General features: G+C 39.9%; 1 protein-coding gene across 1 annotated transcript; it reads left to right on the top strand.

Moving 5' to 3' along the window:
- The first annotated feature begins 1,739 nt into the window (after positions 1–1,739).
- erlin1 (ER lipid raft associated 1) lies at positions 1,740–26,152 on the top strand. The gene is made up of 12 exons (XM_034185199.1): positions 1,740–1,849; positions 10,757–10,885; positions 14,679–14,760; positions 19,601–19,647; positions 19,741–19,802; positions 19,897–20,022; positions 20,134–20,207; positions 21,330–21,388; positions 21,528–21,619; positions 22,634–22,723; positions 24,305–24,384; positions 24,475–26,152. Exons 2-12 carry the CDS (start codon positions 10,773–10,775, stop codon positions 24,664–24,666), a joined length of 1,017 nt encoding a protein of 338 aa, XP_034041090.1. The 5' UTR covers positions 1,740–1,849; positions 10,757–10,772; the 3' UTR covers positions 24,667–26,152.
- Positions 26,153–26,316: the final 164 nt, after the last annotated feature.

Genomic DNA, 26,316 nt, shown 5'->3' with positions numbered 1-26,316 from the left:
CGCTCCTTATTTGTAATTTATTGTATGTTTTTATTGGTGGGACGTTTTAAAATTTAAAATCCTAACGAAAAAAAATTATTTAAAAAAAAATCGTGACGCTATTAAACAACACCCTGACTAAAATGTTGGATCGCTGGATGCTTTTTATAAAGCTAGAAGCTTACTGTAGAAACTCGGATGTGAGGGCGATCTGCGACATCTGTCACCCCATTGATCGCTAGGGTTGATTCGGCTGATCTGGCTGGCTAGGCGGGTGTCCCCTTCCTCCCTCAACGCTCCATGTGTGTCCCTCCCGAAGCTCCGCGCTCGGTCGATGAGGACAAGTTACCCCAGCGGACGAGCACCATCGTCGGTATACCAGTAGCTGCGCTCCCTGCTAGAACCTCCAAACAAGCTCAACGCCCATTTGTAGGAGAAACGTAGGGAACTCAAGCTCCAAGCTTCAGACACATCCAAATGAGGCGCTGCACGTGGCAGTCTGCCTTCCTTTTTCTAAATGATGTGTGGTTATAGTTGTTATTTTTCAGTTGACTGACTTATTGGAGCTTTCGTTTTTTGTTTTTTTTTACTTTTCTGCGCGATTGCAAAGATGAAATTTCCTTTTGTGGGATTATTTCATACATTGCTTCATTTAAGTTTCGTCCTCTAACATCACATTATTACATTCACTCATATATTATTATCAATACTATTATCAATACATTTTCTGTTTCTGTGATACAAATCAACTAATATATACATCTATTTTGTAATACACTCACCTTCACACTCCAAAGCTTTTACATTTTGTTTTCTTTCACCACGTTTTTTAAAACAAGGTTCTTTATACAATATTCTTTAAATATGTGCATTTCATTCAGAAAATTTCAACAGCAAATTTTAACAACAAAATCTAAATTAATTAATAATTATTTTGGCTTTAGAAATCCTGTTTCTGTTTCATGACAAAATGATTGAAAAGCACAAGTCAGGGGATGGATACAAAAACAATATCTGACTCTGAATGAGTCTTTAAGTTATAACAACCATTAAGAAATAGTTTTTGCCACTGTGTGTAAAATGATGCTAGTAAAAAAGAATAATACATTTGCAAATATTAGAACAAGGGTTCTTTTGTTAAGTATCACTTGGTATAAATGTGAAAGTACCTGCTTTACTTTTACTGGAACTTAATACCTGCTTTACCTGTTAAATTATTTCACTGATTTGAATATCCATGTTATTATCTACCATTTACAGTTAAATGTTGTCCTCAAAGTTCCACAATTCCGTGACTGTGGATGTTGAACCTGCTCTGTGGAAGCGGTTATTTAGGCCTGAAGCAGACACTTTTTAGACTTCTGTGATATGAGTCACCTAAGTCTATATTTGGATCCAAACTCTGATGGGCATCTGCATGTGCCCACTGTGCAGGTGGCTCTGTGACACAGAATACTTCAAACTTGAATATATTTAGTAACACACCCGGGTGACCTACTATACCTCTGTTAGTTAGACACATATTGCTCATCACATTTCTTGTAATACACACTTGTGACCAGAAGATGCCTCTCGTATATAATCGATCGAAGCTTCGCCCAACGGACCGATTTTAAACAGATTTTAGTGGAAACCAAAAGTTTGCCTCAGCAAATCTTTAGATCATAATCACCATCTTTATCGACAGTGACCATTCGTCAGACATCCACATTTCAATCCGTTTTCTTCCAATCATGATCTGGATCGACGGCTAGCCTCTTGATATCCGACAACACGTGAACGCAGCACAATAGTGAAACCTGTAGGAAGCGTATGGGAGGGGGGATGGGTCGACGAAAGCCAGAAGAGGAGGAGGTGTTTGTGCACGGCGGTAATTTTTTAAAATTCATAAATTAGTGCTTTATTCTGACGCTTAAGCACGGCTAATTATCAGTCTTAAGGGAGCGTTAAGTTAGTTCGCTGCGTGAGCAGCTTGATGATCGCAAATGTTAGCCTCGAGCTGGCAGTGCTTGGAGGAGTGACTTGACTTCCTAAGCTACATAGCTAGCTAGTAGCAGTTAGCTTGGCTATTGAAACAAGCCAACCACAGGGTGTGTCGGAATTTGTTGTTGGCGTATTTAAATTAACTTACTAAAATCCTTACAGTTTTGTTTTAGCAGATGCATTTGTGATGGCTGAGGTCTTGACACATTATGTAGTGACAGAAGAACGCACTTAACGTCCTGGTTTCTCGACTTACAACTCTGCGCTAATATCATGCTAACGTTAGCAGTTTTACTGTGACGTACAGTTTGCAGTTCGGTGTTGCCATTTGTCGCTTCTAGATAATTTCGCTCGCTACTAAAAAAAAAAAACATGCGGTTTGTAGGCAAGTTTGGTGTCACCCCGGCGTTACCAAATGGCTGCTTAGTTGTTTGATTAACGTAACCCACACTGTAAAGTTGTATGTTTGAATTTTAATTAGTAGAAAGTAATTATCGGCTGACGCATTCAAGTAACTGACATTTATCTTGTGTAACTTGCCAGAAAAAAGAAAAACCTGCCCCCAAATAAGTTGTCTATGCGCTCAATATTTTACAGCTAGCAATGTTTTGCCGGTTCTCCTATCTGATTGGCTAATTCGTATGACGTCATCGGTACCAGAACCTGTGATGAAATCAGTTCTGGCAGAATTGAACTGGACGATATTTTGCCATACACGGCTTGCGCTGTTTTGCTGGGCGTCTAAATTTATTCACGGCGGAACAAGGCGATCGAAGTTAAAGATATTAATATTGGTGATTTTGAAATTTGTTTGTCTCCAACTATCAACAAGGACTGGTAGTCATTTTCGACAGCAGCTCTCTTCCTCCTTTGTCAGCACCAACGGTACAGACGTTGCCCAGTTCCGGATCACCTTTTTTAAAGTGCCGCTATACAACCCCTGGCAAAAATTATGGAATCACCGGCCTCGGAGGATGTTCATTCAGTTGTTTAATTTTGTAGAAAAAAAGCAGATCACAGACATGACACAAAACTAAAGTCATTTCAAATGACAACTTTCTGGCTTTAAGAAACACTATAAGAAATCAAGAAAAAAATATTGTGGCAGTCAGTAACGGTTACGTTTTTAGACCAAGCAGAGGAAAAAAATATGGAATCACTCAATTCTGAGGAAAAAATTATGGAATCACCCTGTAAATTTTCATCCCCCAAACTAACACCTGCATCAAATCAGATCTACTCGTTGACATTGACCCTATGCCATGACATTGACCCTATCTGTCTTTTTACAAGGAATGTTTTCGCAGTTTTTGCTCTATGGCAAGATGCATTATCATCTTGAAACATCCCCAAACATCCTTTCAATTGTCCAAAATATCAACGTAAACTTGTGCATTTATTGATGATGTAATGACAGCCATCTCCCCAGTGCCTTTACCTTACATGCAGCCCCATATCATCAATGACTGTGGAAATTTACATGTTCTCTTCAGGCAGTCATCATTATAAATCTCATTGGAACGGCACCAAACAAAAGTTCCAGCATCATCACCTTGCCCAATACAGATTCGAGATTCATCACTGAATATGACTTTCATCCAGTCATCCACAGTCCACGAATGCTTTTCCTTAGCCCACTGTAACCTTGTTTTTTTTTCTGTTTAGGTGATAATGATGGCTTTCGTTTAGCTTTTCTGTATGTAAATCCCATTTCCTTTAGGCGGTTTCTTACAGTTCGGTCACAGATGTTGACTCCAGTTTCCTCCCATTCGTTCCTCATTTGTTTTGTTGTGCATTTTTCGATTTTTGAGACATATTGTTTTAAGTTTTCTGTCTTGACCCTTTGATGTCTTCCTTGGTCTACCAGTATGTTTGCCTTTAACAACCTTCCCATGTTGTTTGTATTTGGTCCAGAGTTTAGACACAGCTGACTGTGAATAACCAACATCTTTTGCAACATTGTGTGATGATTTACTCTCTTTTAAGAGTTTGATAGTCCTCTCCTTTGTTTCAATTGACATCTCTTGTGTTGGAGCCATGATTCATGTCAGTCCACTTGGTGCAACAGCTCTCCAAGGTGTGTTCACTCCTTTTTAGATGCAGACTAACGAGCAGATCTGATATGATGCAGGTGTTAGTTTTGGGATGAAAATTTACAGGGTGATTCCATAATTTATTCCTCAGAATTGAGTGAGTCCATATTTTTTTCCTCTGCTTGGTCTAAAAAAGTAACCGTTACTGACTGCCACAATCTCTTTTTCTTGATTTCTTATAGTGTTTCTTAAAGCCAGAAAGTTGCCATTTGAAATGACTTTAGTTTTGTGTCATGTCTGTGATCTGCTTTTTTTCTACAAAATTAAACAACTGAATGAACATCCTCAGAGGCTGGTGATTCCATAATTTTTGCCAGGGGTTGTACGGAGCCATAATGCAACTGAATGTCCTTTAATTATGTATTGTTGTTTTGGGTATTTGGATGTTATTTAGCTGAAAAAGTCTGGGTGGAGTAGCGCTTCTACTTAAAGTGTGAAGCCACATTATGTGTGCCAGAAATGGATCACTTTTGCCGGTTCCGGATCACGACACTCTGTCACTTTGGGGGCATTCTTGGCATCTGGCTGGAGCTCTTCTAATGCAGAATGATACACACTGTGCCTGACAATGTGTTTTGAACACAAAATGATATAAATTATACTTATTAAATGAGAATTTACTTGGTTTCGAAAGGCGCCGTTATACGTTTTTACGAGCAAAAAATGAAGTGTGGAGGAGAGATTTCTCCTGAATTAAAAAGTAAAAGCCCCCACATTCATGCCCATTCGTGATTTTGAGATGACCCCTAAAGTACACATGGCTCACAACTACAGACACGAGGCTGCTGTTTCATTGATCCGCAACCGGCAAATTTTCACGTCGGAGATAAATGCGCGCAGCAATTAAACAGCAAGACATAACACACTGACATTTTCTATGCAAGTAAGTAAGTATTTTCCCACTCTAGAACCAAAAACACCGAATGGCTAACTCACCTTTGCAATGTTTTAGATATCGTTACTTTAAAACTTGGAGGAATGAGTGAGTGAGAAAAAGCACGCACACCGCAGACGTTTTGATTCCTCTGCTGATCACAAGGATGGCTGGATCTGGTCGAGCTTGTTGTCGTTTGTAGACAAAACATCAATCTTTCCATTGGTACCAAGTATTAGCTTATTCGTGCTGATTACGATAAACGGCGGCACAAATACTACAGCAGTGATCCAGAACTGCCAATGATCCAGAACTGGGCAAGTGACTGTAGTTTCTGTACTGATGCAGTACACGCAAGGGCAGCAAACTCTTCTTTCCGTTTCTGTCCACTGCTGTATGCAGGCCTGGTTGTAACAGGCAATCCGCGGAGCTTACAAAAATGCTTTAAATTGTCAACTTTCCAGCAGTTGAAATGGTCCAAATCATAGCACTCCTCGCTGCTTTCCGCCGTCTTTGAATGTGGATTGGTAACCGAAAAATTACGGTGTACCCATAATGCACCGCGCGGCCCGAGATGTGCACTTCACTTATTACGGCAGCAGCCCCAACTGTAACCGCTTCATATTTTTAACCCCCACAAACCAGTTGTTTTGCTGCCATTGCAGTCAGTTAATATAACATGAAAAAATGTTTCTCAAATGAGAAGCTCAGTGGCTCACCCTGCAGAGCAGCGCACTTGGTGTGGGTGTAAATGCTTTTGCTGAGCTGAGTTGAAATGTGGGATTTATACCTTCCAGCGATATTTCACTCCAACATGATCAACACAGCGTAGTGTTTATACATAAATGCATGCTTTTTAGTGATTGACATCTACATGGACAATGGTAAAGCAGTCCAGAGTTTGCAGACAAAGGAGCATGACATTTGGAGGAAACAGTGGTGCAAAGAGCAATGAGCAAAACTGCCCAAACATAGGTGCATCAAGCTTGTGGCATCATATTCAAGAAGACTTGCAATAATAATAATAAAAAACAACCTTTTTTCATGAGGGCTTGCCTCTACTGGTCGTTGGCTCTCACTGCGGTATTGTATCACTTCCTGTTCCGGAGAACAGCGGTGTTTTGCTGTATCTGTTAGCTGTTAATCTGCGCAGTTAGATTGCTCTAGTTACCTAGATAACGATTTGTTTCACAGTGTAATCTTCACGTGCCTTAACTAAAGCACTCCCTCTGCTGAATCACCTCTAAATTATTTACACATTATTCACTTTGTGTGTTTTTAGGAATCCGCTAGCTTAGCGCAGCTACTAGCTCTTAGCCGGTTTAGCATGGCGGCTTCTCCTGTCTCTCCCACACTTTTCTGCTCTGGGTGTGAAATGTTTAGTTATTCCTCGGCCTCCTTTAGCAGTAATGGTACTTGTAATAAGTGTAGCTTATTCGTAGCTTTGGAGGCCAGGCTGGGCGAATTGGAGACTCGGCTCCGCACCGTGGAAAATTCTACAGCTAGCCAGGCCCCTGTAGTCGGTGCGGACCAAGGTAGCTTAGCCGCCGTTAGTTTCCCTCTGGCAGATCCCGAGCAGCCGGGAAAGCAGGCCGACTGGGTGACTGTGAGGAGCAAGCGTAGCCCTAAACAGAAGCCCCGTGTACACCGCCAACCCGTTCACATTTCTAACCGTTTTTCCCCACTCGACGACACACCCGCCGAGGATCAAACTCTGGTTATTGGCGACTCTGTTTTGAGAAATGTGAAGTTAGCGACACCAGCAACCATAGTCAATTGTCTTCCGGGGGCCAGAGCAGGCGACATTGAAGGAAATTTGAAACTGCTGGCTAAGGCTAAGTGTAAATTTGGTAAGATTGTAATTCACGTCGGCAGTAATGACACCCGGTTACGCCAATCGGAGGTCACTAAAATTAACATTGAATCGGTGTGTAACTTTGCAAAAACAGTGTCGGACTCTGTAGTTTTCTCTGGGCCCCTCCCCAATCGGACCGGGAGTGACATGTTTAGCCGCATGTTCTCCTGAATTGCTGGCTGTCTGAGTGGTGTCCAAAAATGAGGTGGGCTTCATAGATAATTGGCAAAGCTTCTGGGGAAAACCTGGTCTGTTAGGAGAGACGGCATCCATCCCACTTTGGATGGAGCAGCTCTCATTTCTAGAAATCTGGACAATTTTCTTAAATCCTCCAAACCGTGATTATCCAGGGTTGGGACCAGGAAGCAGAGTTGTAGTCTTACACACCTCTCTGCAGCTTCTCTCCCCCTGCCATCCCCTCATTACCCCATCCCCGTAGAGACGGTGACTGCTCCCAGACCACCAATAACCAGCAAAATCTATTTAAGCATAAAAATTCAAAAGAAAAAATAATATAGCACCTTCAACTGCACACAGACTAAACAGTTAAATGTGGTCTATTAAACATTAGGTCTCTCTCTTCTAAGTCCCTGTTAGTAAATGATCTAATAATTGATCAACATATTGATTTATTCTGTCTACAGAAACCTGGTTACAGCAGGATGAATATGTTAGTTTAAATGAGTCAACACCCCCAAGTCACACTAACTGCCAGAATGCTCGTAGCACGGGCCGAGGCGGAGGATTAGCAGCAATCTTCCATTCCAGCTTATTAATTAATCAAAATCCCAGACAGAGCTTTAATTCATTTGAAAGCTTGACTCTTAGTCTTGTCCATCCAAATTGGAAGTCCCAAAAACCAGTTTTATTTGTTGTTATCTATCGTCCTCCTGGTCGTTACTGTGAGTTTCTCTGTGAATTTTCAGACCTTTTGTCTGACTTAGTGCTTAGCTCAGATAAGATAATTATAGTGGGCGATTTTAACATCCACACAGATGCTGAGAATGACAGCCTCAACACTGCATTTAATCTATTATTAGACTCAATTGGCTTTGCTCAATAGTTTTACATCCTCATTGAAGACAACTTTGGATGCTGTAGCTCCTCTGAAAAAGAGAGCTTTAAATCAGAAGTGCCTGACTCCGTGGTATAACTCACAAACTCGCAGCTTAAAGCAGATAACCCGTAAGTTGGAGAGGAAATGGCGTCTCACTAATTTAGAAGATCTTCACTTAGCCTGGAAAAAGAGTCTGTTGCTGTATAAAAAAGCCCTCCGTAAAGCTAGGACATCTTACTACTCATCACTAATTGAAGAAAATAAGAACAACCCCAGGTTTCTTTTCAGCACTGTAGCCAGGCTGACAAAGAGTCAGAGCTCTATTGAGCCGAGTATTCCTTTAACTTTAACTAGTAATGACTTCATGACTTTTTTTTTGCTAATAAAATTTTAACTATTAGAGAAAAAATTACTCATAACCATCCCAAAGACGTATCGTTATCTTTGGCTGCTTTCAGTGATGCCGGTATTTGGTTAGACTCTTTCTCTCAGATTGTTCTGTCTGAGTTATTTTCATTAGTTACTTCATCCCAACCATCAACATGTCTATTAGACCCCATTCCTACCAGGCTGCTCAAGGAAGCCCTACCATTTATTTAATGCTTCGATCTTAAATAGATCAATCTATCTTATTAGTTGGCTATGTACCACAGGCTTTTAAGGTGGCATTAATTAACCATTACTTAAAAGCCATCACTTGACCCAGCTATCTTAGCTAATTAAGGCCAATCTCCAACCTTCCTTTTCTCTCAAAAAATCTTGAAAGGGTAGTTGTAAAACAGCTAACTGATCATCTGCAGAGGAATGGTCTATTTGAAGAGTTTCGTCAGGTTTTAGAATTCATCATAGTACAGAAACAGCATTAGTGAAGGTTACAAATGATCTTCTTATGGCCTCAGACAGTGGACTCATCTCTGTGCTTGTTCTGTTAGACCTCAGTGCTGCTTTTGATACTGTTGACCATAAAATTTTATTACAGAGATTAGAGCATGCCATAGGTATTAAAGGCACTGCGCTGCGGTGGTTTGAATCATATTTATCTAATAGATTACAATTTGTTCATGTAAATGGGGAATCTTCTTCACAGACTAAGGTTAATTATGGAGTTCCACAAGGTTCTGTGCTAGCACCAATTTTATTCACTTTATACATGCTTCCCTTAGGCAGTATTATTAGACAGCATTGCTTAAATTTTCATTCATCTTATCTTAGGGACCTCATAGTACCATATCACCCCAATAGAGCGCTTCACTCTCAGACTGCAGGCTTACTTGTAGTTCCTAGGGTTTATAAGAGAAGAATGGGAGGCAGAGCCTTCAGCTTTCAGGCTCCTCTCCTGTGGAACCAGCTCCCAATTCAGATCAGGGAGACAGACACACTCTCTACTTTTAAGATTAGGCTTAAAACTTTCCGTTTTGCTAAAGCTTATAGTTAGGGCTGGATCAGGTGACCCCTGAACCATCCCTTAGTTATGCTGCTATAGACTTAGACTGCTGGGGGGTTCCCACGATGCACTGAGTGTTTCTTTCTCTTTTGCTCTGTATGCACCACTCTGCATTTAATCATTAGTTATTGATCTCTGCTCCCCTCCACAGCATGTCTTTTTCCTGGTTCTCTCCCTCAGCCCCAACCAGTCCCAGCAGAAGACTGCCCCTCCCTGAGCCTGGTTATGCTGGAGGTTTCTTCCTGTTAAAAGGGAGTTTTTCCTTCCCACTGTCGCCAAGTGCTTGCTCACAGGGGTCATTTTGACCGTTGGGGTTTTACGTAATTATTGTATGGCCTTGCCTTACAGTATAAAGCGCCTTGGGCAACTGTTTGTTGTGATTTGGCGCTATGTAAATAAAATTGATTGATTGATTGATTGATTGATGTTGCCATCATGGGGTGTTGTGAGTAGAATTTGCGTGAAGTGAATTTACTCACATTTGCAATATGGCTGTAACATAAAATGTTGAAAAAGTGAAGCGCTGTGAATGCTTTCTGGATGCACTATATGTGGAATTTTGACTCTGTTGATTGCAGAACACCTAAGTGAATTTAAACTTTGTTTTTGTTTTGTTTTTTTAACCAAATTCTTGAATTTGTTTTCCTTGTTTATTAAGCTGTAGGACTGTACAGTCATTCTGCCAGAGAAAAGAACAGTTCAAAGGAAAGGCTAATATTGCTATAATATTCATATTAATGTTGAGCGTATGTAAACTAATTTTTTTTCGTGTTTTTGTATAGTTTTTAAATTCGAACACTCTGTCAGAAACATGGTGTAAAATTTGTGTCATTTGGCATCAGACTGTCTTCAGTGGTAATGTAACTTTAAAAAAAAAAGGCAACACAAGCTGGCATTTGTATTTCTTGATTCCTATAGTTCAAGGAGATAACTTGTAGATAAAACTTAATGAGTTATTTATACTGTACGGTATATGTGCAGATACTGGACCAGCCCATCAGTGTAATTACCAGCAGGTGCATAAGTTTCATGTTGTAAAAACATAAGTAAAAGCAATAATTAAAACCCATTATGGCATAAAACAGATTAAGGAATAGCTTTTAAAAGTACAAGACACATAGGCAAATATTTCAAAATTGAAGATCCAATTATTGTAAATAAAGATGCCGTTTTGGTCATAAAATGCACGAAAATTATAATTTTTGTGCGTTTTCAGATTTTCAGATCAATTTTCAGAAGAGAGAAAAATTCAGTTAATCAGCCAAAAACTTTGTGCACAAATGCCATACATTTTTAAATTGGTCAAACATGCTCTCTAGAATTAAAGATGCCATGTTTTCATTCATGTTTATGATGGGTTGGAAAAGATGAATATGTAAGGAAAATTGGAAATTCTGAAGCATTGAGTTCTTTATGGACAGAATTACAATCCAAGTTATTAAGAATGAGAAATATGCTTCTGTCTCTAAAGGTGAGTCCTGGTGAGAATGACAATGCCGCATGTTGGGGCAGTATTTGCAGCAATAGCAGGAGTGATGGCCATCCTGTTACACTCCTCCATTCACAAGATTGAAGAAGGTCACCTTGCTGTGTATTACAGGTATCAAAACACCATCCTCTACTTTATTTGCTTGACAGGAATAACCATACTCATAATGACTGACTCAAATGATCTTTGCACCAATTATCTATTCAGACAAAAGGACCATGCCACCACTGTCTTCAGATTACTGATCCATGTTCACAAATTAGGCAGTCAATATTTGTGAACTGGACTATACAGTGCCCTCCAAAAGTATTGGAACACTTGGTATTTCACACATTTTAATTTGAGTATGACATTTCAAATACAAAACATAAACATTTCTAAAGTTATCTTACTTAAACTCAAACTGAAAGCAAATATCTACAAGTTGGTATAAATTAATTAAAATATAAAACCCAAGATGATGGGTTGCGTAAATAATGGAACGCTTTGTATAATACCTGTAAATGATAAAATATTATTAACTGTTATAAAAACGTAGTGACTGCAAGAAAGAGAAGAGTGAGGAAAGCCACCAAGACACCCAGGCAACCCAGAAGGTATAGGTTTCTCTGGCTGAGATTGGAGAAATTGTGCACAGTGCATATTTTGCATCATCAGTTATATAGCTTCATGACTGAATGAATGAATGAATTTATTCGGTACACAGTTCAACAACAAAAACAACTCATAACAAAACCACTTTACACAGATCCCGTGTGGCCAAAAGGGTGGGGGCAGAAGCAAAGCTTATAATTGCCCATCCCTTACACTAAAAGTAAGAAATATATACACATACAGTAGTGTTCTGAATAATAGTAGTGCTGTGTGACTAAAAAGATTAATCCATGTTTTGAGTATATTTCTTATTGTTACGTGGGAAACAACATACCAGTAGATTCAGTAGATTCTCACAAATCCAACAAGACCAAGCATTCATGATATGTACACTCTTAAGGCTATGAAATTGGGCTATTAGTAAAAAAAAAAAAAGTAGAAAAGGGGGTCTTCACAATAATAGTAGTGTGGCATTCAGTCAGTGAGTTCGTTAATTTTGTGGAACAAACAGGTGTGAATCAGGTGTCACCTATTTACGGATGAAGCCAGCACCTGTTGAACATGCTTTTCTCTTTGAAAGCCTGAGGAAAATGGGACGTTCAAGACATTGTTCATGAATGCTTGGTCTTGTTGGATTTGTGAGAATCTACTGAATCTACTGGTACCTTGTTTCCCATGTAACAATAAGAAATATACTCAAAACCTGGGTTAATCTTTTTAGTCACATAGCACTACTATTATTCTGAACACTATTGTATTTATACAGGCATGCAACCATAAACACAATTTTCAGAATACAACCAGACAAACACTGTCACACAGCATGCAATTAAAAAAAAAACAATAAACCCAAGTCTTCAACTATAAGAAAAAATTTTATAATTCCTGTAATGCCTCCTAAAGTCCACCAAAGTACAAAGTACTTTAATGTTGTCAAGACAGTTGTTCCAGGTGTTAACCCCTTTAACAGAAACAGTGACCCTTTGCAGTAGTTCCGATCTTCAATTTCTCAAAAAACAAAATTCCTCTTAAGGAACTACTGGAGTTCCTCAGCTTAAACAGATTGTGGACATGTTGCGGCAGCAGTTTATTTTTAACTTTATACATAATTTGTATTGTAATGTAGTCAACCAACTCCCAGAATTTTAGAATATGTAAACAAGCAAACAATGGATTCGTTGGCTCGGAATATGATTTGTTACAAATAATTCTTTAGCTTTCTTTTGCAACAAAAATATTGGATTAGTATTCGTTTTACATGTATTTCCCCATACCTCAATACAGTAGGTCATATATGCAGGGCTGTGAAAACTCCGCGGATTCCGCAGTTTTCATCATGGGGAGGGGGGTGGGGTGTTAGTGTTATACTCTTTAATCATGAACATCACTGAGTTTTTAAAATGCTTATTGCAAAGCGTTCTCTTTTTTTACGACATCGTGTAAGTTTTATAAGTCCGTGGACACTGAGCTGTGTGTTACAGATACAAATCGGTTTCCTCGGATCCGCGGAGTTTCGCGGAGGAAAAATGCCACTCAAAGTGTAGCTGTTATGACAGTTGTCGTAAAGCAGGACTGGTTGGTTGCTGCGGCGACGCTGTGTGGCTCCTGTGTGACGCTTAAGCTAAACTTAGCATGTGGACATCCCAAACTTTGAGCTTTCAAGTTTTTAAAAGAAGATTTGTGCAGCATGTCTGTGTCACGGAGCGACGTCGCACAGAGAGAAGATGGCGAGAAAGACTGTCTGAAAAGTCTTATAAGGACAAGAATCCGTGAAATCGTCGCTGGCTTCATCAACACACCTGAAAGATAAAATAAACGGGGAAAGTGAACTGTGCCCTCTCAGGAAACGCGGTAAGAATTTTTCTCTCCCTTGAAAATAAACATTCTGCTGTACAAACAGGATTTTAAACAAGATTATGTGACTTTTTTCACTAATCTAGACTTTCTTTCATTGTAAAAAAGACATTGTGGCTTTAAATTGATTTAGGCTGCATGAATTTACACAAGAATATGTGACTTTTTGCTATAAGGTATGTTATTGATATTTTACCATGATTTTCCAAATATTCTACAAGCTTTAGCTGTGGTTTTGAAATGCTGTAACAGTCTTTTCAGTCCTCATAAATTTCATGTGGTTTAATTGTTGTAGTTAATGCATAATTTGGTTTACAATTAAAAGGAAAATCATTCCAGGTCCTACTTCCACGTCATATTCTGTTGTTTCAACATCATTATTGACAGGTCAAATAAAAGGTTGAATATAGGATCATTTAAATATCCACTAATTTTAAGATTTGTTCTTTCAGGAGATGCTGAAAAAGTATCATTAGATAAAAAATTAATTCTGGGGCCCCACGGGGCTCTAGACCCTGGCTCCTGGGGAGCTGTACCCCGCCCCTCAAGACCCCCTGCAAATTTTCCTCGGATTTCACAATTTTCATTTCACAGCCCTGTATATGGAATGAGCAATGAATGAATGATGTAAAATAGGTAATGAGTGTTGGGAAATGAAATTTCGTGCTTTATGCAAAATTGCGATGGCTTTTGACATTTTAGATTTAACAAAATTAATGTGTTTTCCAGCAAAGTTTATCATCAATAACAGCAGAAAACTAATTATTTACAGGTATTATACCAAAGTGTTCCATTACTTATGCAGCCCATTAGCTTGTCTTTTATATTTTTAATTCATTTATATGAAGTTGTAGAGATTTGCTTTCAGATTGAGTTTAAGGAAGATAATTTTAGACATTTTTATTTTTTGCATTTCTGTTATGTTTTCTTTTTTGGATTTGTAATGGCATTAACAAATTAAAATGTGTGAAATGCCAAGTGTTCCAATACTTTTCAAGAACACTGTAAATGCACAACTAGAATTTCAGAGGGACATTACTTAAATATTACCGTAAGTGTTGACAATTTGTAAGACATGGCAAAATGGCAAGTGCCTTATAACAGAATGCAGTCCCTTGAAACAGCCTCAAAAGCACACCCTGAAAACCTGCTATTAATCTTTAGCCAACACCTTTGTGGAACGTTCCCAACATATCTAGGCCTGAAAATTGATTACTATGTTAATCAAGTAGTTGATTCACAATAAGTTCATTTTCTGTAATTGATTAAACTCTTTATCAAGCAAATATAATAACGTTCTCTGGGTCAAGCTTCACAAGTTACAGTATGTACTTTGGTTTATGTCACTGTATTGAAAAAAGTTAGTGTATTGAATCTGTAATGAAAATTAGATGCTGTGTGCAGGTGATGTGCTGTTGACATCTGAGTTCATACAATATAAATATATTTGTTTCAGGGGTGGAGCATTGCTGACAACTCCTAATGGTCCTGGATATCATATCATGCTGCCTTTCATTACTACTTACAGATCAGTGCAGGTAAACTATCCTTTACAACTTGGGTTTATATTTACAAACACTACAAAATATGAGGTGATTTGTATGGAGAAAAGGAAAACATGCACAAACTGGTGGTGTGTGAGCATTTAATGCATGAGAGTCACACCCTGTGAAACCACTGCGCCTCTCCACCTTTACAAAGTAACGAGTGAGTGACATAGCCCACAGAGCACTGTATGCTCAAGATGGCAGACAGTGTTGACTTTTTAGAAATTCCTTCCCCAAGAAACTGTTCAGTTCTGTCAAGGCCTCTGATGAAGAATGTGGCCCGACAACAATCAGCGCAGGTCTGGATCTTCCCCAATAAAGAACCCCTCGAGCTGCTAAAAGATTTCAACTGGCGTTCTGTCTCTTCAGTGCAGAGGAGGGGAGGTAGAGTGCCTTTATTAGAGAGAGTGGCGACATGGTGAGTCAAAAAAAAGCGGTCACGTGACTCATGGTGCCATCTTGGGGCAAAAATAGCATTTGCTGTTAATGTGTCTGCATGTAAATCCAGATATTTTATTTATTCACTGAAAATGCCGGGTTGTTGTACATTTGGATGCACATATAGGTACAGCACGGGCTTCAAGATGTACAGATTCCCTTCAGATCCGAACAGAAGAAAAATTTGGGAAAATAAAGTCAGCCATGTGGGATGGAAGCCGACTTCATCGTCAAAGCTTTATGAGATAGGTAAATTTATTGTTCAGTCCCATGTACAGTAAAACTCACCTAAACCATCGTCGTATAAACCAGATATTCGCAGTCACCGAACAAAAAAGTCCCAAAGTTTTTGTATTGTTTTCCATGTAATAAACACTGTGTACAATGGATTTTTGTCTCACAGCTAATAAAATGTCCCGCCCGATCACAATGTATTTCCATTTAAAAACTCCGAGCAGTCTGGACGTGCAGAGGCACAAATTAAAATTCAGCTCCAACACTCGCCGATTTGTGGAAAGTGGGAAAGGAGTAATTTCTGTGATTAAAAGTCTGACCGTTTAGTTTTTCTCAAACGGTGTTCAGACTCAGACCCACAACCTGTAATGCAGCTGTTAAATCAGACACAAAAGGCTGAGTTTTGACACTTTTCTGCTTTTAATCCTTCGTCTGCCATCATATTATATAGCGTGCACACTGATAAAGGATCAGAAAAGTCTGCATCACATTTAAAGCACGAAGTCGGTAAAAGAGGAAAATGTTCAGCTTATCTTTGATTTGGAGATGATGATTGTAGAAAGAAAAGCTTGTTCAGGGTCAAATTACTCCATAATCAAACATAATCCAGTGATGGAGAACTTTAAAAGTGTCACGCACGTCATTGCATGTCATGGAGTTACAGAGCAGCAACTGCATAAATCAGGCTTTAAATTAATTAAATAAATCATCATAAATTGGAAATTTATGTAAATTTGATAGCTTAACTATTTTTTTTATTTATTTTGATAGCACCTGTATCTGGATGTGGTTAAATTATTATTATTTTTTTTTTATATAATGTTGAAAACATAAAAGGTCCATTCAGTAGTTCAGAGCAGTTAGACCCAAAATCGCACTATGTTCTGAGTTGACGCCACTTTCCAATCCAGGCACTCTAAGGTGAGGTTGGGAGGAATGGCCAAAGGGTAACCTGTTTTGGTTTTGGTAGTGTGACATCTACATCATTTATAGCATATGTAAGGCTGACATGTGCATCTGTTAAATGATTGTAACTGCACTGCCACAACCCACAGATGCTGTCACGCCTCTGTGACATTGTAACTGTGTGTAAGGTTGCAGGAACAGTTTTTGGACTCTAATAGAAAATTATTTTCTCCTGCATATTTCACATTCTTCTGCTTCAATCTTTTGGATAGTTTACAAACTGCTCTGAAAAGATGGTCTCTCTTTCTATATAGTAAGGACACAGATACTATTTCTTTGGTACTGTCAAGAATAATTTTCTCTTTTTCAGGTGCTGTTGTGTATATACAAACAACTCATAATCCAAACCTAAATCCTTTCACTTTCAGTGTTCTTTCTGGCTAAGAACAACACAGTGCATTTCCACTGTCTATTCTCAAACTAGTGCTGAGTGTTTAACCCAGACGTATCAATGCTATATTCAATAGCCCTCTGTGACATACTTTTTGGACAGACCTCGTATCGGACCTTTTTATTTTTTGCAAAAACCATATGGATTTGAATCACGTGTGATTGCATCAGCCAAGCTTGAACCTTCGTGCGCATGCGTGAGTTTTTTCACGCCTGTCGGTTGCGTCATTCGCCTGTGAGCAGGCTTTGTGTGAGCAGTGGTCCACCCCTCTCGTCGGATTTTTATTGCGAATAAATGTCTGAACGATTTGGAGCTTTGCTGCATCAAATTTTTCCAGAAACTGTGAGACCTCCAGCTGGACACCATTCTGAAAATTTTAGATGGCTTTCAGCGACGATTTTATGGGGATTACACAGATTAAGGAGTGCTCCAGCCGGTTTAAAGACTGCCCACAGCGTCTGAGAGTGCGCCGTGCTCTGAGCGCCGATCGACAGGCTCAAACCCCGCTCAAACAACCAGATCATTTCCAACGTGAAGGCTTTGTTGATCCTGGACGTCGTCTAACTTTCACAAAAAAGGCAGAAGGCGTGGACATCAGCACTTTTTCGGCACATTCTACTGTTGCAGGAGTTTTTTTCATGGAAAGAGAAGCGGAGGATTGCGCCACCATGCCGCTCATGGCGCGGGACAAAACCACCTCTGTGTTGGTCTCACAGGCCGGCTTTCAGGTGGCTTTCAGACGGCTTCCAGTTGCTTTTCAGTCATGTGAGTATCCGAGAAATTGTGCATGAGCCTGGACATGCCCCAACATGTGCTGTGAGGCTTCATCACGGCGGTGCTTTGCGCCATGCGGCTCTGCCGCGACGCGCGGAGTTCCTCCGCACGTCTGTCTCAATGTGCCGAAAAAGTGCTGAAGTCCACGTCTTCCGCAATTCCTGTGCTAGTCAGACGACATACCAGATCAAGACAGCGTCCAGTTTAGAAATGAACGGCACATTCCACTGTTACAGGAGTTTTTGTCATGGAAAGAGGAGCGGAGGAACTCCGCGCGTCGCGGCAGAGCTGCATGGCGCAAAGCAACGCCGTGATGAAGGCTCACAGGACATGTTGGGGCATGTCCAGCTCATGCACAATTTCTCGGATACTCACACGACTGAAAAGCAACCGGAAGCCGTCTGAGCCATCTGAAAGCCGTCCTGTGAGACCAACAGAGAGGTGGTTTTGTCCCGCGCCATGAGCGGCATGGTGGCGCAATCCTCCGCTTCTCTTTCCATGAAAAAAACTCCTGTAACAGTAGAATGTGCTGAAAAAGTGCTGATGTCCACGCCTTCTGCCTTTTTTGTGAAAGTTAGATGACGTCCCGGATCAACAAAGCCTTCACGTTGGAAATGATCTGGTTGTTTGAGTGGGGTTTGAGCCTGTCGATCGGCGCTCTGAGTGCGCCACGCTCTCAGACACTGTGGGCGGTCTTTAAACCGGCTGGAGCACTCCTTAATCTGTGTAATCCCCATAAAATCGTCGCTGAAAGCCATCTAAATTTTCCGAATGGTGTCCACCTGGAGGTCTCTCACAGTTTCTGGAAAAATTTGATGCAGCAAAGCTCCAAATCGTTCAGACATTTATTCGCAATAAAAATCCGATGAGAGGGGTGGACCACTGCTCACTCAAAGACTGCTCACAGGCGAATGACGCAACCGACAGGCGTGAAAAAACTCACGCATGCGTACGAAGATTCAAGCTTGGCTGATGCAATCACACGTGATTCAAATCCATATGGTTTTTGCAAAAAATAAAAAGGTACAATACTTTATGGACAGATCTCGTATGGCACAGACACATAACATTAGACATGGCACTTTATTTACTGCCATTCTGAATTTGAATCCAACTTTATCCTCAAAAATAAGATGAAATTTTAAACCATACTTTCGTTTTTGTTTTGCATGAAATTTAAAGTTCCTTGAAAAGCAAATAACCTGCAACAACCTCAGCCTTTACATAATGTTACTCATCAACCTTACAGTTGAAGATGAAATGTGATGCAATAGACGTGGGTTAACTTTCAACAATCTGCTGCAGTTTTCCAACCTTTATACTCATAAATTGATTGGGCAGGAGTGTTGGTCAAGCTGTTAAGTGCACTTGTTTTCTGTGTGGAAGGTTGCCGGTGTTGCCAACCGAATGGTCCCCTGCTAAAAATCGGTCCCACCTGCCTTCACTGCGCATACATCATTTTGGAGTGTCAGCAGCAATTCACAGATTATTGCTTAGTTTCTGCTTAAAACTGCACTCCAGTCATCATCTATCGATTCAGCATTATGTCGTAACAAAAGACTTGGGGGGGGTCACAGCAGCATGTCTGAGTCTGACTCTGTGCACCCAAATCAGATGACAAAGTAAAACCTCTTAAATCATTCTAAAGTCAGTTTTCAGCAGAAACAAGGCAATAATCAATGAATCGCTGCTGATGTTCCGAAATAAGCATGAGCAGTGAAGGCAGGGATGACCGTTCGGTCTGTGACGCTGGTTCAAGGCCACCCCTGCCCATATTCTCCATTTAATATGGAGTTGGGTCAAGTATTGCATCCTGTGTGAAATGTGCCAAATAATCAACATGCAGATCCACCTCAGATCTGCTGTGGAAACCCAGAGTGAAACAAGGGTGAAGAAGGTGAAGGGACTTGCTATACTCATAAACTGGATGATACAATTTATAAAATGATTGATGTTACATATCTACCCCAGGTATGTTTATCAGAGCACCCATGTTACTTCCCAATCACGTTTGGCTCTTTGTTTCAGACTACCCTTCAGACTGATGAGATAAAAAATGTGCCTTGTGGAACAAGGTAAAAATAAATAAGTTGAATATATGCTGCTGAAATGTTGTGCCATTACTGAAAAGCTTGTTCACTTTTTTCCTCTCTCCCCCCTGTCTTCAGTGGTGGTGTCATGATATACTTTGACAGGATAGAGGTTGTCAATATGCTTGTCCCTACAGCAGGTACATTTCCTCACTTCTGTAATTTTTAGTTGGCAAATCAGCTGTGCAGTCTGTTTCGTATTGCAACACTGTTTGCTTTTGTTTTTATCTTCAGTGGTGGACATAGTAAGGAACTACACTGCAGATTATGACAGAGCTTTAATTTTCAACAAGATTCATCATGAACTTAATCAGTTCTGTAGTGTACACACATTACAGGAGGTCTACATTGAGTTGTTTGGTGAGTAACTAGAATGACATTTTGATCTTCAAAAGGCGTATTACCTGTTCTCTCCTAATATGTGAGTCACAGTTTATGGTGTACTCTAACAGCTGCTTATTTGTGTTTCAGACATCATAGATGAGAATCTAAAGACAGCATTGCAAAAAGATCTTAACGTGATGGCTCCTGGACTCACTATACAGGTACACACGCACACAGGGCAGCGCACTCGCACAGCACTAGGACTCCATCACCATGGCAGATAGAAGAATTTGGTTTCCTCAAGACCATGATACGTCAGATTAAAAATTAAATATGTTTGGGCAGCGTTTTGAAGACTGGTAGAAAAATATTAACTTTCTCTGAGTGATTGAGATTTCTGTTGTTGGACAACCTACAGATGTTGGGGCTCAGTTCAGGGACTGCTTCCTTTGAAGACTGCTGTCATCAACCACATACATCATAGTGGTGCGGCTAGGCATTTCCAAAGCTCCTTGGAATGCGGCATATGAGCACAGTCTAGGATACAAAGTAGAAGTCGACTGATACGATTTTTAAGGGCTGATATTTGCCTGCAGTAAAATGTGTCAAAATTTAGTATAACAAATCTTTCTTTTAAATATTTTGCAGCATATGTTTAATTCACAGAATGTTTCAACATGACCTTCACACAAAAAGTGTGAGGAGCTATAAATAACATTATTATGAAGTTGAACAAATAAATAAATACAACCGATACAGCTCCAGTCTGCACAATGCTATCTTCTATGCCACTTTGTGGGACAGCAGCCTTCAGCACTGACAGGCTGAACTTGTGACGTCTAACAAATCAAGTAGTGCTGTGGGAGGGACTTTGTTACGAACCAGGAAGCAGGGATTCATATTTTAAGATATCGGCGCCGATAATCAGCCAGGTTGACAATCATTGAACCCCTAATACGAAGGATACAGCAGGTGTGTATCCTGTGTAGCCCAGACAATCCCAAGAGTCATTGTGCAGTGCACAGTGTCTCTTGGGCCTCTGCAGTATCGAGAGGCCAGATCTTAGCAGAATACAGCCTTTGAATGGGTGTGGCCCCTGAAATGATAGACAGCCCATGTTCACATGTGGCTATTAAAAGATGCATGAAAAACAAGTCATGTAGATGAAGGATATGAATGTGGAAGAAATGCTTTTGGGTGCCCTGAAACCATAACTTTTCTTTTTTTTTTTTTCCTGCAAAAACACCACAATCTGATCCATAGCTTGATCTTGATAGCTGGTGAGTTATTCATTGGTTGCATTTCCTTCTGTTTCTCTGCGTTGTTTAAACATCCTTATTCAGGCCGTCCGTGTTACAAAGCCAAAGATCCCCGAGGCCATCAGGAGGAACTTTGAGCTCATGTGAGTTTTGTGGAGCTGTTTTTACCAGTCCAGTTATGCTGCAAGTTCAGAATTCTCACTTATGTTGTACCCACGCAGTTTAAGTCCAAATGTCCAGAGAAGAAAATATGACAAATAACACTGTTTTCTTTGTTTTCAGGGAAGCAGAGAAGACCCGCCTGTTGATAACAGCTCAGACTCAAAAGGTGGTGGAAAAAGAAGCAGAAACAGAAAGAAAGAAGGCCATTATTGGTAAATGTCTGTTTTTGTAATGCAACTTCAAAGGTTTTTCTTTGGATAACTGTAATTTCACGTTTTAGCACCTTTGGTGCCATTTTTGGTGGGAAAAACAGGTCCACTCTCTCAGTGCACCACGTGCATCTCACTACTTGAGGGCAAACCTAAATGCACTGAACACTTAGCATGGTGACGAGAAGGAACTGTATGTGGCAAAATGTTTGCTAGCTAGGTTACAGCAGCCACATAATCTACCGGCATAATTTAACAAACTACCCCACAATCGAGTTAAATTAGTTAAATTTGTCTCCACATATGTCACAATGATTAACAGAAAAATTTCGAACCAAGCTGATGTTAATCCACAGAACTCCTACTTGAACATGTCATTTACATATATTACTTTCACTAGAGACCTAATGAGAATCTAAATCTTCCCGTTTAAAATGCAGAACAGAACCAGATGCAAACCCACCTGTTAACCAGCAGCAGTCTTACATTGCATTGTTTTTAACCATAATATTTTAACAAATACTATAGAGAAAGAAACTTAGCATGGTTGATGTTAATTTACCCTAAACACTGTCTGAGCTCCTTCTCTCTCTCTCTCTCTCTCTCTCTCTCTCTCTCTCTCTCTCTCTCTGCCAACTTTTATTAATAAAATTTATCAGGAAAATTCCGTTTTAAAGATATTATGTACTATATTTGTTTTGATACAATACATGAAATTAAATATTTTTTGCAGGGGTGGTGGCCAAGTGGTTAATGCGCTTGGTTTCAGTCCAGAAGGCCACATTTCTCCATGTAATGTGGAGTTGCGTCAGGAGGGGCATCCGGTGTAAAACCTGTGCCAATTCAACACGCAGATCCACCTTGGATTTGCTGTGGCGACCCCGAGTGCAAACAAGGGAGCAGCCGAAGGGACTTACATTGATATGGGGAAGCAGGGGGAAACATTGCGTGTAACTTGAATTTAAAAAAGTCCTCTCTTTGACCAGCTGTTAAAATTCTTAACTTTCCCTCCCACAGAGGCTCAGAAAGTGGCCCAAGTAGCTGAGATTCGGTTCCAGCAGAAGGTGATGGAGAAAGAGACAGAGAAGAGGATCTCTGAAATAGAGGGTTAGCCTGTATTCACTTCTCCTGTGATTGACATTGTATAGCACCAAAGCAATAAGTTGTTTCTCTGTTTGTGGATTAACAGATGAATCAGCTGTTCTAAAAGAAAATAAGCATCTGGAGGAACACATGAATGTGATTATGTCTTGAGTGTTTGGGTAAAATTATTTGAAGACGTGAATGGGCTGTCAGTTTTTATTATTATTTATTTATTTTTTTTGCATTTTGACATTTTTAGATGACTGTGTGAGTAATGTGTGCTGTGGGAATTTGGTTAAAAGCTGAGTTACACTTACGCAAAGGTGTATGTAAGTGTGCTCTGTATCAACATGATTACTGTAGTTACAGTGCATCTGGAAAGTATTCAGAGCTTCACTTTCTCTGCATTTTATGTCACAGCCTTATTGCAAAATGGGTGAAATTAATTTTTTTTCCTCAGATTCTGCACACAATACCCCATAATGACAATGTCAAAGCTTTTTTTGAGATTTTTTCACATTTTTTAAAAAATGTACAGAAGGTGTTTGTTTTTTTTAGATTTTTGCAAATTTATTAAAAACAAAAAAGTTTGGAAAAGTTCTTCCTACAGCTGGCCGCCCATCTAAACTGAGCAATCGGGAGAGAAGAGCCTTAGTTAGGGAGGTGACCAAGAATTCCATGGTCACTCTGTCAGAGCTCCAGCATTAATCTGTGGAGAGGAGAACCCTTTGAATGGCTGTGGCCCCTGAATTGATAGACAGCCCATGTTCACATGTGGGTATTAAAAGATGCATGAAAAACAAGTCACGTAGATGACCATCTCTACAGCAATCCACTAATCAGACCTGTATGGTAGAGTGGCCAGATGGAAGCCATTCCTCAGTAAAAGCAGGAACTGGGAGACTAGTCAGGATTGAGGGCAAGATGAATGCAGCAATGTTCAGTGCTCTTGACCTCAGGCTGGGGCGACAGTTCATCTTTCAGCAGGACAATGACCCTAAGCACACAGCCAAGATATCAAAAGAGTGGCTTCAGGACAACTCTGTGAATGTCCTTGAGTGGCCCAGCCAGAGCCCAGACCTGAATCTGATTGAACATGTCTGGAGAGATCTGAAAAAGGGTTGTGCACCAACGCTCCCCATCCAACCTGATGGAGCTTGAGAGGTGCTGCAAAGAGGAATGAACAAAACTGCCCAAAGATAGATGCACAAAGCTTGTGGCATCATATTCAAGAAGACTTGAGACTGTAATTGCTGCCAGAAGTGGATCAACAAAGTACTGAACAAAGGGTGTGAATACTTATGTATGAGTGATTTCTTAGTTTTGTTTTTTTTTTTTTTTAATAAATTTGTAAAGTAGAGTAGAATTTTGGGGGGGTGGTGAATTTACTCCATTTTGGAATAAGGCTGTAACAACAAAATATGGAACAAGTGAAGAGCTGCGAATATTTTCCGGATGCACTGTAATTACAGTAGGATTCACAGACATTCCAAGATTGCAACACATTGCTCTAGGTGTCACGTCAATGCAATACACTGAGAAATTCAGCTCTTAACTGGCGTGTCACGTCCGTTGTTAACTTCTCACACTTCCTCTTTTTTCCAGATGCTGCCTTTGTGGCGAGGGAGAAGGCTAAGGCTGATGCCGAGTATTACACTGCTGCCAAGTTTGCAGAAGCAAACAGGGTAAAAGACATCACTGATAACAGCTTTGGGTGGGAATACAGTATTATGTCAATATAATCACATAGTCTGGTCTTTCCTACCTCTTTACAGCTGAAGTTAACTCCAGAGTATCTGGAGTTGATGAAGTACCAGGCCATAGCAGCGAACAGTAAGATCTACTTTGGTCAGGACATCCCTAACATGTTTGTAGAGGGAAACAGCGGCCCACCCAAGCCTGGAAAATCATCTAATCTGCCCAATCTTGAACCAGAAACACATGAGGTGAAGTCAGGGGAGTTCTGATTGCTCATGTCTGCCTCTTTGCACAGGACAGGGGAACCTGTTGAGGACGTGTCTGTGTGGTAGGGAGTTCTTGAGACGATGGCTGTGATAGTTCTCTTGAACAAATACTTCAGTCTTAAATCTGAATGGGAAGAAAACAGAAGGTAAGGGGTAAGAAGGTCAAGTAAAAAATGGAGATAGATTATAAAGATTATACCTTGCTGTCCTGGAGGAGACGGTGGGATTGCGGAATGAGAACAATGCCATAATTAAAATCACAAGCATAATGAATGATGATGCCCAGGAAGGCATTGTGTGTGCTTAATGTGTGCTTAGAGTCTGTGCAGTGTGTAAGTTTGCTTTTGGATGTGTCCGTTTTTGTTTGATGTATGCAAGATTAACCTAATGATTTTGAGCATTACTGTGTGTTTTGGCCGAACTGGAATCTGGCAGGTGACACTAATTAAAAGCAGGGTGCTATACATATGTTATGCAATGGGGAGGTTGTTTCTGTTCTCTTACACTAAATCATTAGTTGGTTCTTCTCTTGGCATGAGTCTGGACTGTGAAATCGTGTCACATACTGTTCACTTTTTTTCTTTTTTTTTTAAGGTTCTTGTAACGATTCTAAATTAAATGATTTTCAGTTTTCCTTTTCAAGTTGGAAAAATATGAGGTGGTGTAACAGCGTTCAAGAGCAGAGCTTCTTTCCTTTGGAAGTTCATTTAATTGACTTAATTCGCAATGCCTGCAGTGGTTTCCTAACTTATTTTTTGCGCTCGTTCAGATTTTTGATTGCCCGAGAAGATTGAACAATTGTAATGTAGAACTCGCATAAAAGTTGCCGTCTACGATCAATTTGGAGGAGACACCTTAGCTAGAACAGCAAAGACATTTAACAAGATATGTAGTTTTTTTTTGTTTGTTTTTGTTTTTTGAACAATGAACACTGTCTTTTTAAAATATGAAAATTTGAGACTCCACTATTAGTTAAAATTGGAAGCTTTGTACTGCAAATATTCCAGTAACAGTTGATATTGCAATTTTATTTCATGTGTTTAAATGTCAAACCTGATGATTGCATTTGTCTGTTAATCTCACAATGGCTCCTTATCCCTTTTGAATGTTTACATTTTTCTATAAATAGTTTAACACAGAGAGACTGAAGCCTTAAATTTTTGGGTTATTCCGATTATTAAAGTTGCTAAGAAGGACAAAACTAGCGGTGGACACCACTCGTGCACGGAAAACATCCTGGCTGTTGACCTCTGAATAATAGTTAAGACTGCACTTGTTTCGCTTCGGTGTTGGGATCATGTAAAAATTAAAAGGATGGGATCATTTAAAAATTAAAAGGAGGGGGTATGATTAACTCGTTTTTTTTTTTTCCTTGTCTATTTTGTACAGTCTGAAATTTACACAATGTCTCCTTGTTTTAAAAGGTTTATATGCAAAATGTTTAAACAATGATCTTAAGTGAAATAAAACCTATTTTGGTACCTCTCTCTCTGTTGGTTTGAGTGAGCACTGCACTACACTCCTGCGCCAGCAGGAGGAGTAGTCGAGCCATGTGTTAAATAGACACTGGCTCAGTAGAGTTGAGGTCAAACTAGCGTGTTGCCTGTGGGGATCCACGGCCTCCAGATTGGGTAGTGTTTATAATAAATAGGT

The sequence above is a fragment of the Thalassophryne amazonica genome, chromosome 13, assembly GCF_902500255.1.
Source record: "Thalassophryne amazonica chromosome 13, fThaAma1.1, whole genome shotgun sequence".
Taxonomy (NCBI): Eukaryota; Metazoa; Chordata; class Actinopteri; order Batrachoidiformes; family Batrachoididae; genus Thalassophryne; species Thalassophryne amazonica.
The sequence above is the reverse complement of the archived record's forward strand: the minus strand, read 5'-3'. Positions and strand labels throughout refer to the sequence as shown.